Below are 14,079 nucleotides of genomic sequence, written 5' to 3' on the forward strand. Positions count from 1 at the left end.
TACGACTTCTTTCTGCTCTGCTCTTTTCCTGCCTCCTCGCTTCCTGAGACAGGTTTGCCTTTTCCTTTCGGGGGTCGCAGGTTTGCAAACACATTTTAACGACATCATGTTTATTTCCTAGCAGCAGCCGAGGAGAGAGAGAAAGCTGCATCCTCCCTGCTGTGGCTCCGCACTGATGTTGTGTAGAAGTGTGAGCAGAAGGGTACTGCTGCACCAAAGGAGGACCAGGACATCACCTGGCCGGTCCTTGCTCGGCTCAGGGCCCTGCGATCGATGTAGCAACGTGCTGAGCTAATGGATGAGGCTGCGAAGTTCAGGGTGCAATTCGACATAAATGCTTTTCCCTCCTTCAGGACATCAAAGAGTGAAAAGATGTCAATCTTCTGGAGTTTCATCTCACCCAAAGACTGTTCGTCAAGAGCGTCAAGCACCAAATCCCTCCTCCACCTCTGGGTGCTTGACGGTTCCACCCACAAAGGCTGAAAAAACTGAAAGCCTGAAGATTCTTGGTTCTGGCTCCAAAGAGGGGGAATGATCGCCCTCTCCCTCAGAGCTGCTGAATCCCTTTCAGTGTTCAAGAAGCTCTCAAATCCATCTATTTCAAAGCCACTTCCTCCTAACCGCTCATCTGCTCCATCAACTGACCTTCATCTCCATTCAAATATCATACCTTCATTCAAAAAGCCTTCTTCTTCTTTGCAGCATAATAAAAATGACCTCAGCAGGTTAAAAAATGCAAGCCGGGATTAGTCAGCAGTTACTTTTGAAATATTTTCATTTGTGGGTCAAGTCAACGTTCTTCTAGAATTAAGAGATAACATTTTCTGCTAAATGATCTTAAAATTTGTTTCTTCTATTTTTCATGTTTCAATTTTTTCCACAATTTGTTGTTACTTTGATTTATATGTTAAAGAAACAATTCACATTAAAAAATGTAAGGACAAAGTGTCTATTAGATTACTACATAAGATTTCAGAAGCAACTGCTCTTCTTCGAAAAGCTTTATGACCGAGCACCACGGATGAAAAAGTAGAAATATTTCAGGATACGGTACCCGAAGCATTAAAGAAAGTTTTCTGGAAACGTCTATACAAATTCTGTATGTGAACTCGGGACCCAAAGGGAATCTTGTATAATCCAGTTACTGGCGTCAAAATGTCCAATAAACCGAGTTTAAAAATACAACACAAAAAATAGTGCTTTAACCTTATTTTGAAACTATGCTGGGGCATGCAGGTCAATATTTTATCATTATTTTTATGATGCTTGATAAACCATGTAAGAGCACCATGGTAAAACCAGGACAAACGGAGGGAACCGCAGCCCTCTTGAGCTTCTGTAGTAACATAAGAAATATAGGCTAAAGGTCCATAAATACCAGAAATACCAGTGTTTTATGTTACACTACTGGCCAGTTGCAGTAATCTGAATGTGAAAATAAAACAATAAATGTCTGGAGAAGAAGAGAATTTACCGTTTTAGTGCATCTGAAATAACGATATGCTGTTTAAATATCCTGATGAAAAATTACACCCCGAAACTCACATCTTGGCAAAGTGACCAACAACCCAGTCTTACAAATATGAACCCTTTGCACTTAAAAAAAGAAAGAAAAAACCATGGTATTTATGCAGCTCCCACATGATTAGTATCATTTGATGGGGAGGTTGCAATGTGCGGTAGCCCAGCCCGTCCACTGAAAACACACATTAACCAGGCAGTTTGCTCAACTTAAAAACGCGCTTGAGAAAAGAATTGTTTGTGTTTGGTTTTCTTTGTAACTCCACACACTTTTACCCCAAATGTAAATGTAAGTCACAAAAAGCTTAACAACAGAGGTGTGGCACTATTTGTGGGCTAGGTTTTGCAACCAAAAAAAAAAACTTGGAGATAGCAACAATAAACTTAAAAACAATATTACAGTTGTTTAAGGTAAGTACAACGGTAATTTCTAAATAAAAAGACAAAAGTGTCCACAAGCCCCTATTCAGTGCAGGTTGCTGACCGATTCATCGCCTTCAGTGCTCCTCACCTGGCTCTACATAACCAACTCTCAGAGATACCAAACACTGTGGATTCAAGTTCAATTATTATTCAGTGTGTGTGGACACACACAGCAAGTGAAAATAAATGGTAAACTGCTTATTCGCCAATTGAGTGCTGCTAACACGAGGGGGTAGGATGAAGGTATAACATAATAAATGATAATTATTGATAACGGACGGATGGAGTAGACAAGTATTTTGTTTTTATTTTATTAGAGATCTCACATTTTTAAGAAAATTATTTCCCTAAGGGGGAGGGGACAGCGGGTTCGGCCTGTGCTCACCGTCCGGCGGGTCTGGGGTTCGAGTCCCGCTCGGGGTGCCTTGTGATGGACTGGCGTCCCGTCCTGGGTGTGTCCCCTCCCCCTCCGGCCTTACGCTCTGTGCTGCTGGTTCAGGTTCCAGTTCGCAGTGACCCCGCTCGGGAAAAACGGTTTCAGACTCTGTGTGTGTGTGTGTGTGTGTGTGTGTGTGTGTGTGTGTGTGTGTGTGTCTGTGTGTCTGTGTGTTTCCTTAAGTGGAAGGGCATGTTGTACTTTTCCAAACACCAGTCCTTATTATTTCACATGAAAACAATGAATGAGAAAGAACCGTCACCTAATGATAGGGACATTATAATTTAGCATTACTTACCTGTATGTATAAAAACTAGGCAGAGCAGAGAGAAGACAGGTAAGTCGCGATACTTACAGTTAAAGTTGGGGTCCAAACTATTTCCTGCCAGCAGGCTGTTTAAGCAGGTCTGGTAGATGATGTGCAGCAGCAGGAATGTCACACTTATGAAACAGAGGGACTTCAGTAGGTGCCCCGTATGGCCTGGAGGAGGAATAAGCAACAAACTTCAGCGGTGTGGCTGCAGCCAAGGAACACGATAAATTAATTGGCACAGATTTTTTTTTTTTTTTTAAAAGAAGAAAAAAATTCAAAGCAGTGTTTTAAATATTTGTACAGAAAAAAAAAAAAGTTCAAATACAGCCCTCTAAACACACTCACTAACGCAAATTTAGAGTCAGAGACGAAGTGCTTGCAGGTTCACTCATCTTTCTTTTCTTTCCTTCTACTCTGGCCAAAAATTTTAGAAGAAAGTGTGAGGATCATCATACACTTATCAGCTGACACCCCTTTAAGATCCCGTGCGTGCATCACGCTGCATTGTTACACAAACATTTGCATTAGGAATTTTCAGAGATTCGTATTCCATCTTATTTTAAATTGCATTTTCTTCGCCGTTCTAGTTTGTAAAATCTCGGTATGTTGCCGATTGAAAATTACCTGCTTTTACACATCTCCCCATTAGCTGACAGCAAAATGCACTCAGATCGAGCAGAAATTAAATGGATGTAAAGCATCAGCTTTCGCTGTTCCTCGTTTCCACTATTTTATTACTTGAAAGTAATAAAAATATTAAAACAAAAAAGGTATTAAAGTGAACAAAGTATTCTTATTTACTGTAGTTATATCCAACATTTTATACAGAACCTCACTCGTAAATAAAATGAGCATCATCTGCTTTATTAAGTTTCTGCAGGGCACGTACATCATAAAGCCGTACGAAGCTGATGGACATTTGATAGGTTTTTTCAGATTGTGGAGATGATCCTTTTATAATTTTCCTTCATTTCAAATGAGTTTGGATTTTATTGTTATTTGAAGGCATAATAAAATAAATGAGTTAGACAACAGACAGATGAAAGTATATTCATTTTTTAGAGATTTCTCAGATTTTTATCAAATCTATCCTTAAGCAGAGGGACATGTATATTATTCAGCTTTTCGTTATTGTGACTTAGTGGTATAAATGAGTGCAGTTGCGAATAAATTTGCTGTCCGTTGTGTGTTGAGCACCCAGGGCAAAACAGAGCCTTTCACCCTTTCAAATTTTTTTTGGGGGGGGACTTCTCTGGAGATGTTTTTTCAAACTTCTGTTGATTTTTCCCTACTAACACAATAAATTCAACATTATTTGAAAAAAAGGAACAATATTTTTAACTCGGCTTTTCTTTCCAAAAGCTAAACTTCGCAGCTTCAATATTATTCACTCCCTGAGTGAATACTTGCGAAATAGGCCTTTGGCAGCGATTACAGCTCTGAGGCCTGGTGCATATGTCTCTATGAGCTTTGCACAATTTGATTTTGGAATTGCAAATTTACTCGAACTCTGCCAAGTTAGACTAAGAGTTGGCGGATGGCGATTTTCATACCACCCGTTTTCGGCGGGACTCGCGTCCGCGCTTGGACTAATCAGTTCCAGAATACTGCCTTTCTGCCGTTTCGCACGGGGAAGCTGCAGTCAAGTCAAAGTGGACTTGGTGAGCACTCGTGTGTTTTTCAAGGTGGGGGCGGGAGATGCAAGCGGTAAAGAATGCATCGAGACCCTTTTACGAGAAAGGAGAGGACACGGCCTCTTATGAATTAACACGTGTTGGACAAACTGATGGATAAGAACTAAAAATGTCAGACACGGGAAAGAACTTTCTTTGCGTTCCAAAAACACGGTTACGTCAGAATTCGGAGCACTTTTACTCCAGATCAAACTAAAGCCGCTGAAGAGATTATGTGAAATAATATTTGGAGTTCAGCCACTGGTAAAATTTGTCACTTTGTGCACCTCGAAATATTAACACACACAGCAACTTCTAAGAACTCGTAAGAAACGTTTCCACGCAGAGTCCTTCGGAAACCGACTCCGTAACCTGGTAAGACGGACTGTAAATGACCACAAGTCATTTGGGATGCGATCCAGAGCACCGAGCCAAAGTGCTAAGGGCAGCACAAGTCAAACACACACACATGCGGCTCAACAAGCGCTTCACGTCGTCGGCTGGGAGGTGCCGTCGAGCGTGAATAACTGAATAACGCACACGCGCAGCTCTCGCTCCCCGGGGGCAGCGGAAGAATGGTTACGGCTACACAACCATACATACCCCGAAGAGCACAAATAATTCAAATATTACGACCGCATGGGACAGTAGGCATCACTGGACAGCTGGTCCTGTACTGGGTAGAGCTGCTGGCTTTGGATCTAAAGGTCACAGGTTCGATCCCCACCTCTGGCTGTAGTACCCTTGAGGAAGGTACTTACCCTGAATTGCTCTAGTAAAATTACCCAGCTGTGTAAATGGGTAAATAAATTATAAGCTTGTAAGCGTAATAATTGTAACCTTAAAATTGGAGGTCACTTTGGAGAAAAGTGTCCATGGAATGAATGTAAATATATAACTGTTCATATTCGGTCCTTACATGCAACATCCAGTACATCTTTGGTGGAGCATGTGTACGGGTCATCATTATGCACATATGAAACTATTCCTCATTTATTCACACGAAAAGTCTGGATGAGCACCGTACACGGTCTTACTGGACCGAGAATCCAGCACTTCTCTGCACAGCTACGACTCTTTGGTCACCACGTGTTCTGTGAGCGACGTGTCCATCATTCCACACCCATCACCCTTAACCGCTCGCATGTCTCACTGTGCTTTTAAAGGTCCTAAAAAGTGCTTTCCGCACTCACTGTTTTTACTCTCTTTCTCATCGCTCCCCGCCTTTCATCGATACGCAACTTTTCTCGCTCGTCCAAGAGCGGCACAGTGTCACAGCAAGTAGCGATGCTGTCTCACACCGCCTGGGTGGTGCGAGACGATGCGAGTTCGATTCCCACTCAGTCTGTGTGGAGTTGGCATGTTTTCCCCGTGTCTGCGTGGGTTTCCTCCGGGTGCTCTGGTTTCCTCCCACAGTCCAAAGACATGCTCTTCAGGTTCCCCCATAGTGTGTGAGTGACAGAGAGAGAGTGTGTTCCACTGATGAGTGACTTAGTGTAAGTAGTGTATCTAGCAGTGTAAGTTACCGCGGTAAATAAGGTGTGTGGGCTGATAACACTAAATAGAGTTCACTGGAAGTTGCATTGGAAAAAAGTGTCTGCTAAATAAATGTAATAACAACTGAGCAGCATACAGTGGAAATGAAGGAGCCCTTAAAGGTGGCTACAGGTGGGCTAACGCTGTCTTATCTCATTACCCTTTACTCTCTTGTAGGCTTAGAAGTCCACATACGTACATCTCTCAGGTCTTTGGATTATTTGTACTTGTCATTACATTGCTTTCCTAGCTGACAGTGATAGAGCACCGAAAGAGAGCTGCTGACGTCTGAAGACACAGATCACATCTGGAATGTTGTGGACACACCCTGTACACTCATGGGCCTCCATGTAACCAGTGGGAATCTACTCGCATTCAGTAACTGCCTACCATCATTTGCCTGTCAATACAGCAGAGACACGCAACGCATACACACACGTGCACGGACACACACGCACCGTGGGCAATTCGGAGTCATCGGTACACCTGAAGCACATGTCTTTGGAGTGTGGGTAGAAACAGGAGCACCCGGAGGGAAACGGGCAGAACATGCAAACGCGTCCGAGTCACTGTTTGCGGGTTGCTGGAGTGTGCGGGGGACACGGCGGCATGGCGGGTTTGGCCGGGTCCTGCTCTTTGGCGGGTATGGGGTTCAAGTCCTGCTTGGGGCGCCTTGCAACGGACTGGCATCCCGTCCTGGGTGTGTCCCCTCCCCCTCCAGCCTTGCGCCTTGTGTTGCCGGGTTAGGCTCTGGTTCGCCACGACCCCACTCGGGACGAGCGACTTTGGCAAATGTGTGTGCGGAATACGTGAATGAGCGAGAAAGAGTGCGCGTGTGTGTGTGTGTGTGTATGTATGGATGGCACAGTGAGTGTGTCCAAATTTAAAGGCAGCATCTTACAGACCTATGGCTCTATTTGGTATTTTGATTAATTTAATTTGAGATATTATTTATCCAGAAGCCTATTTTTCCCCTATAACAAATGACAATTTGATCCCTTCACAACGAGGGATGTGTGTGCAGCCTTTCTTCCTTTACTCATTGCTTACTTCATATTTACATAAAAAAAAAAAACACACACATACTTAATGAATTGAAATATGAATTATTAAAAATGAAAACTCAAAGCAAAATATTTTAAACTGACATTACTTTTTGCACAGTGTGCCTTGAGCGGAACTCCGAGACCAATCCGCTGCCTTTACCGCATTATATATGAAGTAAAGCATTAAAACGAATTCCTCTCATACTTCTACATCATTTATGTACTAATACTTGTAACGTAGTACAAAAGCAGTAAATACAGTATTTGTGCACAGGGGCTCGTGATGATGAGTAATGGAATCTCAAAGGAATCATGAGGAAAGGTCATTTTGCAAAATAAGAGAAGAAAACATTTTGCCGAGCAGAGGGACCGCAGAAGTTCTGAAAACGATGTGGTCCAGTGACCGTTTTCGAAGTCGCAAAAATTATTTTAAAAAGAGCGAAATAAAATACATAATCCTGCTGCGTGTTAATATACACCAAACGCACTCGTCCCCCGATTGCCCTTTCTGCCTGAAGCTGACTCAGAAATGACATCTGTGGGAAGAGTAACAAACACGGTATTTAGCATGTGCACAGTTTACATACTGGGAGTTTAACCTGTCAGACAGACAAATATTCTTCCAGCGTTCAATTACATTTTATGATGTGACTCATAGCCCAGACATTTCCCAGAATGCAACGCTCGAGGCTCTCCCCCACAGGCCGTGCTGGAACCATATGTGTGAAGGGAGGCAGGGCCTCGACCCCAGCCCCTGCCAGGGGAATTCATCAATGAACACAGCGAACAAAGGGCCGTTTGTACGGGCAGCACAAGAGAGCAGCGCTATTGGAATGAAATCACAAAAAACACTTTTTTTTGGACAGAACAATAAACAAGAGGACAAGAGCTGACATTTTGCGACTTGAACTCGCTCACTTTTACATCTTTGTTCTTTGAACTGTCAAATAGTTGGGAAGTGTGTCACTGCGGCGTCTCCTTCGGCTACATCTGGAAGGTGAGCAAGGTCGCTGCGGAATCGGACTTTAGCGTGCCCAGTCCCGCACGGAAGGACATTCGGCGTAAGAGGGACGCGGATCTGACCGCCGATGACCCCCCACCCCCCACCTCCAGGTGACAACCTTTCCCCTGACGTTCAGTTCCTGGGGAAGTTGACGTTTCCCATTTGGAACCCTGTCCTTCCTGCCCTCTCCCGCATAGAGTAAGAATGCGGTCTGGATCCTCTCCCGCCCGCCCGTGCCGAGCTCTCGTCGCCGACCCCACCGGGACTTTTTCAGCCATTTACCATGTTTACATGCACAGGGCCCACCACGTGCGTGATGAAGTGCTTGTGAAGAGCCGAAGCCCGGCAGCACCGCACCAACCGCATTTCGCTCGAGTCTGGACGTCCCACAAGAACTCTCTGAACGCGCGCAGATCACCGGACACATGTCCCGTGGCTTCGTTCCATACAGTGGTCTGTTTCTTGACAGATTTTTAAAAAAAAAAAAAAATATTTATGTGCACAAAACGTGACCATCTCAAGGGAATAAGTTAAGGGTTTTAAAATAACCCCATGATGCCAAATCTCTGGCTCCATTCTTTCTGTCCAAAAGTTAAAAAATGATGCTGAGAAGCAACGGGTTTAGTTTTTTCCTGACCTCTGGGTCGGGAGCAGAAAAAAGGTCTCAAACCAAGTTTACAGTAGAGAGGGGTGGGATCTTATTACCTAATGGTCTTATTATAACATTTTTGTCTTCATGTAACGTGACACAGTGGCCTACAGTGAAACGTTCCTTCATTATCCCCAAAAGTCTTCTCCTATGTGACTGACAATTACATAAACAATGGCTTGGAACCACAACAGCACCACACGGTGGCCAGTCTTGGAACTTACTGACTCTAATGTTCGATATATGGGACCGCTACTGAAGTCAGTCCATTTAAATAAATCTGGTTAAGTATAAACTAAGAGAGATGCAGGTGAACCTCAACTGGCACAAACAGGTCTGCTCTGCAAACGGGTATAATGAAGATTTCTGCTCACAAGGCTAGAATTTCTCTGCAGATCCTTATTTCAACAACAATAAATGATAAACAACAACAACAAGAAGAATACAAAGAACAAGGGCAGTAGAAACAATCATTGTGCCAGGGCTCAGAGTAAAAGGGTCTTTTTTTACCCACCAAAAAAAAAAAGAACCTCAGTTTTTGTGCCTAAAGACAGATTTCTTACCAGTCCAACTTACAGCCAATTTGAAAGCGAACACAGTAAATTCTGTCATTTACATCACAAGCATTCATTTATCTGACATTTCAAACATGGTAACATCATCAATAAAGAGAGAAGGGAATGGCTACATGGGGAGAAGACCACGTGATGCAGGTCAGCAGCGAGAAGTGAGCCGTGACCGTGGATGTGGTTGCGACTGAGGATGACCGCGGGTCATGAGAACAACACACACTTCACTAATATTGACTTAACACAGAGGTACAGTGAGCACCGCAAAGCCAGCGGGGTCACAGCTCCTCTCTGGGACCGTTTCACCGTTTCTATGTGTGAGAGAGAGAGAGAGAGCGCGCGCCATAAAGCTCTTGTGATGGACTACTGACACTCGCAACGAGGGACTCTGAACCCGTGACCCACTGCAACACTGGGGGGAGCGTAGCTGCTGTGTGAAAGTGCGCAGACGGGGAGCGTCCGTACCGAGCGAGAGGACCGAGCGAGGACTCAGTGGGCCCGTGGGCCGGTTCCCCCCCTGCACAGTTCCACTCAATACCTCATTGTGCTCCGACTCGGCGTCGGGCGGAAAGGGAGGCGAACTCATGCACTTTGCGATCGGGTCCCGAGAGCCTCCTCGCTGTCACAGTTCAACCGTTTTAAGACATTACTTACATACGGTCGGGCACACACTCCATGGGATTAGTGTGTGTGTGTGTGTGTGTGTGTGTGTGTGTGAGTGAGAGAGCATTTCATCACCACAGCTTCCTCTGGACAAATCACGGTACACACACGGCTATTCCGAAATGATAAGCAGACACATGTAAGTGCGATTACTGAATTCTGCCCAATATCTCACCTTACTCACTTTACATGACAAAAAACAAAGATGAGGAGTCAGTGGAGTAAATTTACTGCAGTGTCATCACACATGTCCAGCCTTGAGATGACATGTTTTACACCACAGGCTCAGGATTTTGCCAAAGAACCTTAACTACTTGACTAAAAAAAAAAAAATCCAGGTAAAACAAGGTGTATCTCACCTTTTGCCCCTTTACATGCAGTAAGTAGCTGACATTAATAATGTCTATTACCATGCTGCGATTCCATTGACAGCAAGTTCAACACAATTCAATACAGCACATTTCAATTTCTATCCCATTTTTAATTCGCTAGTATTTTAAAATGAATCGGTGCAAATCCAGTTGCCCGAAAAAATATTACAATAGGAAAAAAAGTTAAATATGATCTTTTAAAGTGTATTTTGCAAATGTTTGTCGCCACTCCCAAAATAAACCGCAACTATAATGCTGTTTTTGACGGTTAAGGTGGAAGGAAGATGTTCATGCATTTTGCCGAGGGGCCCCATCGCAAATAGCGGCCGACTGTAACAAAGGAGGCACAGAAAACTCCTACCCCGCATCGTCGTTCTGGATGGTTCCGCGAAAAGGGGAATGAGCAGGAGGTAGACGAGGTAGACGAAAGACAGCCCATTGTAGCGGAACAAACACGCTGCAGAAGCAAAAAGAGAGGGGGGAAAATTAATAAGACAAAAATCACAGCTACTTACACTCATGAAATACTGTTTAAAAAAAAAAAAAAAAAAATCACGTGAAACAAATCCCCCAACTTTGGCCACCGGGACACAACTCACCTTCCAAGTGCTAATAAACCAGCCTGTGTAAACCATGCAAACGCATCTCTCTTCTTTGGACAAAATGTTTTGCCATTAAGTATTACAGCGAACCCCGTGACCCCGTATGGGACAAGCGGTTCTGAAAATGTGTGTGTGTGTGTGTGTGTGTGTGTGTGTGTGTGTATTACAGCAAAAGGCGGTGGTACAGCGAGTAGTGCTGCTGTCTCACAACGCCTGGGTGGGGTGAGAGGACATGGGTTTGATCCCCACTCAGCCTGTGTAGAGTTTGCATGTTCTCCCCGTGTCTGCGTGGGTTTCTTCCGGGTGCTCTGGTTTCCTCCCACAGTCCAAAGACACGCTGTTCAGGTTCCCCCATAGTGCGTGAGTGACAGAGTGTGTGTGTGTTCCACTGATGTATTGAGTGACCCAGTGTAAGTAGGGTATCTAGCAGTGTATGTCACCACAGTAAATAAGGTGTGTGGGCTGATAACACTACGTAGAGTTCAGTGGAAGTCGCTTTGGAGAAAAGAGTCTGATAAATAAATAAATGTAAGCTGCACAGATTACCCATAAAAACAGAAAACTATCAATTTGTACTGCTGATTAATAATGATATTACCATACGTTCCATTCACTGGCACATGAAACATACTTCCTGGGAATGAATTCCATTAATTAACCATGTTTAATGACTTTAATGTACATGTGCCAGAGATTCTTTAGCAACAGGCCCACTGGGAATTAACACACTGAGATTTCATAACAACCTGGAAAACCACACTGTCATAAATAGCAATTTAGTTCATGTTCCAACAACATTTTTCAGGGCGACTCATTCTGGATCATCTTGCAGCGTGACAGGCTGTGATGCCTCCTTGGAGGGGACAGACACACACACACACACACACACACACACACACACACACGTCTGATTTTCCTCTCTTGTGTTTTTCCTTACAACACTAACATGGTACATAGTAACTGCAATCCAACCGCTACCTTCCAGCTGCCAAAATGTAACACATAGAACAAAAAAAAGCAAATTGTGTTAGTTTTCCCTGCCTTACAAACGTAATTAATCCCTGAAAAGCCTTTTTTAATATAAATTCTCGTAAATGGATGTAAAAACGTAAATACCATGTATGGATTCCTGAACCCCAGAACCGACACACGTTTATACTAAAATACCATCAAATCCAGATACAGCAACAATTCCTTCAACAGTTAATTATGATAAATACATTGTTATTAAAACCGTTTCCCTTCATTAATTAGCCTGTAATACCATATGACTTTCTACCTGCACTCTTTCAGCTCTTTCGTAGCCATTATGTACCGTACATACATACGTATGTATGATACTCAATATTTTAGTGTTAATTCATCTTTAATTAAAACACAGTAAAGACCAAAGAAATCAATGAAAACAAGTAGCTACTACAGACTGTACACTGCAAACAATTACATACTTTCATGTGACCATCGTGTCACATAAACGCTCATGAGTTCATCCATTTGATCTATTAAAAAAATGAAATCAAAACAGTAAAGGGAAAAGAAATCAACGAAAACAATGTGGACGAAGTGACACTCGGTGGACAAGTGGACATGGTTTGGACAGTCCAAACGGGGACGTGATCACTGATCATTATAAGAGGTGAAACTAGGGAACAAGGGCTGATGGATGGTGAGAACAACGCAGAACGAGAAAAATCATAACTGAGAAGAGCAGCTCACGGTGACTTGGGTCTAGAAGCTGCCGGGAGGAGCAAAATCCAAACTCGTTCCTCGTGAAAGCGAAGAAATGCCTCTCAAGCCAGAGGAGCAGTATCATATAAGCGGAAGGCCTTATCCAGTGAAATTCCCGTAGCCCGTGGGCGTATCTCAGGGGCGTCGACTCCATTTTACGTAAATTTTTCATGACTCGGTAACTAATTTCCGTCGAAAAATGCAGACGGCGCGGTATTCTGAGGGCGGAGCGGAGGGAATAAGGATGAGTTATCAACGATACGTGCTCATCGACCGAATTCCAGCCTACGTTTTTGCCCCCCGCCCCACGTTACGGACGGTTCCGCCAAGTGCCAGTTTCCGGGACTACTCCGCAGGGACCCTCGGCCGCCCACCCCATATATGAGCTCTATTCCACCGGAGCCGCACCGAGCTCCCTGGGGGGGGGGACGATTACCGTCAGCGAACACTAGCGTCATCAACACACGCTCTCTACTGGAACCTGTGGGTTAAAAACGAGGGAAATGCGTCTCTTAAAGTGATGCTTTATTTTGTGTGTGTGTGCGCGTGCGCACGCTCAAAGAAAAGGGAGCAAGAAGAACATTTATTGAGGCCCGTGAACAAAACTCCTTCCGGAACCTGATGACAGCGCCTCCACCCCGCATTCCAGCAGCTTGTGCCTCTAGTGCCCATTTCCACCGAGAACACTGGAGGTTTGAGTGACCTCCAGGTGGACCCTGAGACCCGGGAGTCGAACCCGTATACCAATGAGCCTCATCTGTGACTCAGAGGGTGTGGAGGGCTGCTTGGGCCGCGTGCATGCGTGCGTTCCGGTGAATCGTCCTGATGCTCCGCACTTTCGCCCACCAGGCGGCTCTACATTGGCTCCTGCTCCCTCACCTTCCGCAGGAGAACACACACTGGAGCTTCTGTGTCCATATGGTTCATCTCCTCAGACCAGCTGCGGAAAGTGGTGTCGGAGACACGTTTTCCCCGCAACTGTTGAATTGAAACCCACAGTTTTGGCTTCGGGAATTAAAAAAAAAAAAAAAAAGATTAAATAAAAATATTATTCAAGACTCTGGCTGAGGAGCTCAACTGCCAGCTGTCCCACTCCGGTCTTCTCCTGACCACAGCAAACTGTTTATCCTGCACGAAAAGACCTTCAGTAGTTGTTTAAGGAGAGGAGTTAATCAGTGCAGAGTTTCACCACGTTCTGTGTAGCGGTACCACACCAGGAAATAGTAAATGTAGTAAATATCCGTTTAACTTCCTAATTGGGAGGCACGGTGGCGCAGCGGGTAGCGCTGATGTATTGCGGCTCAGTTATTTACCCGACTTACAACTCAAAGCAAACAAAAGTGTATCAGTCACACAGGGAGAGACAGACTGCAGACCTGGGTTCAGGTGCGACTCAGAATCTATGGAGTTTGCATGAACCTTGGATTAAAGTGTCAGACAAAAGTAATCACTGTACATCACTGAAAGATGCACCACATAAATGAATAAACATTGAATTTTGGACGTTAGTCATTACTCTTTATTACACACACACACACACACACAC

General features: G+C 44.2%; 1 protein-coding gene across 1 annotated transcript in view; it reads right to left on the bottom strand.

The window, feature by feature from the left end:
- The window catches only part of LOC108927614 (piezo-type mechanosensitive ion channel component 2-like), a 99,619-nt gene that overhangs the window by 71,140 nt on the left and 14,400 nt on the right, over positions 1-14,079 (bottom strand). Inside the window, exons 2-3 of the mRNA XM_029246222.1 lie at positions 10,565-10,660; positions 2,736-2,861 (exon numbers count right to left, since the gene is read on the bottom strand). Coding sequence (XP_029102055.1) covers positions 2,736-2,861; positions 10,565-10,660 — 222 coding nt within the window. The remainder of the gene's footprint in view (positions 1-2,735; positions 2,862-10,564; positions 10,661-14,079) is intronic.

The sequence above is a fragment of the Scleropages formosus genome, chromosome 19 (assembly GCF_900964775.1).
Source record: "Scleropages formosus chromosome 19, fSclFor1.1, whole genome shotgun sequence".
NCBI lineage: Eukaryota > Metazoa > Chordata > Actinopteri > Osteoglossiformes > Osteoglossidae > Scleropages > Scleropages formosus.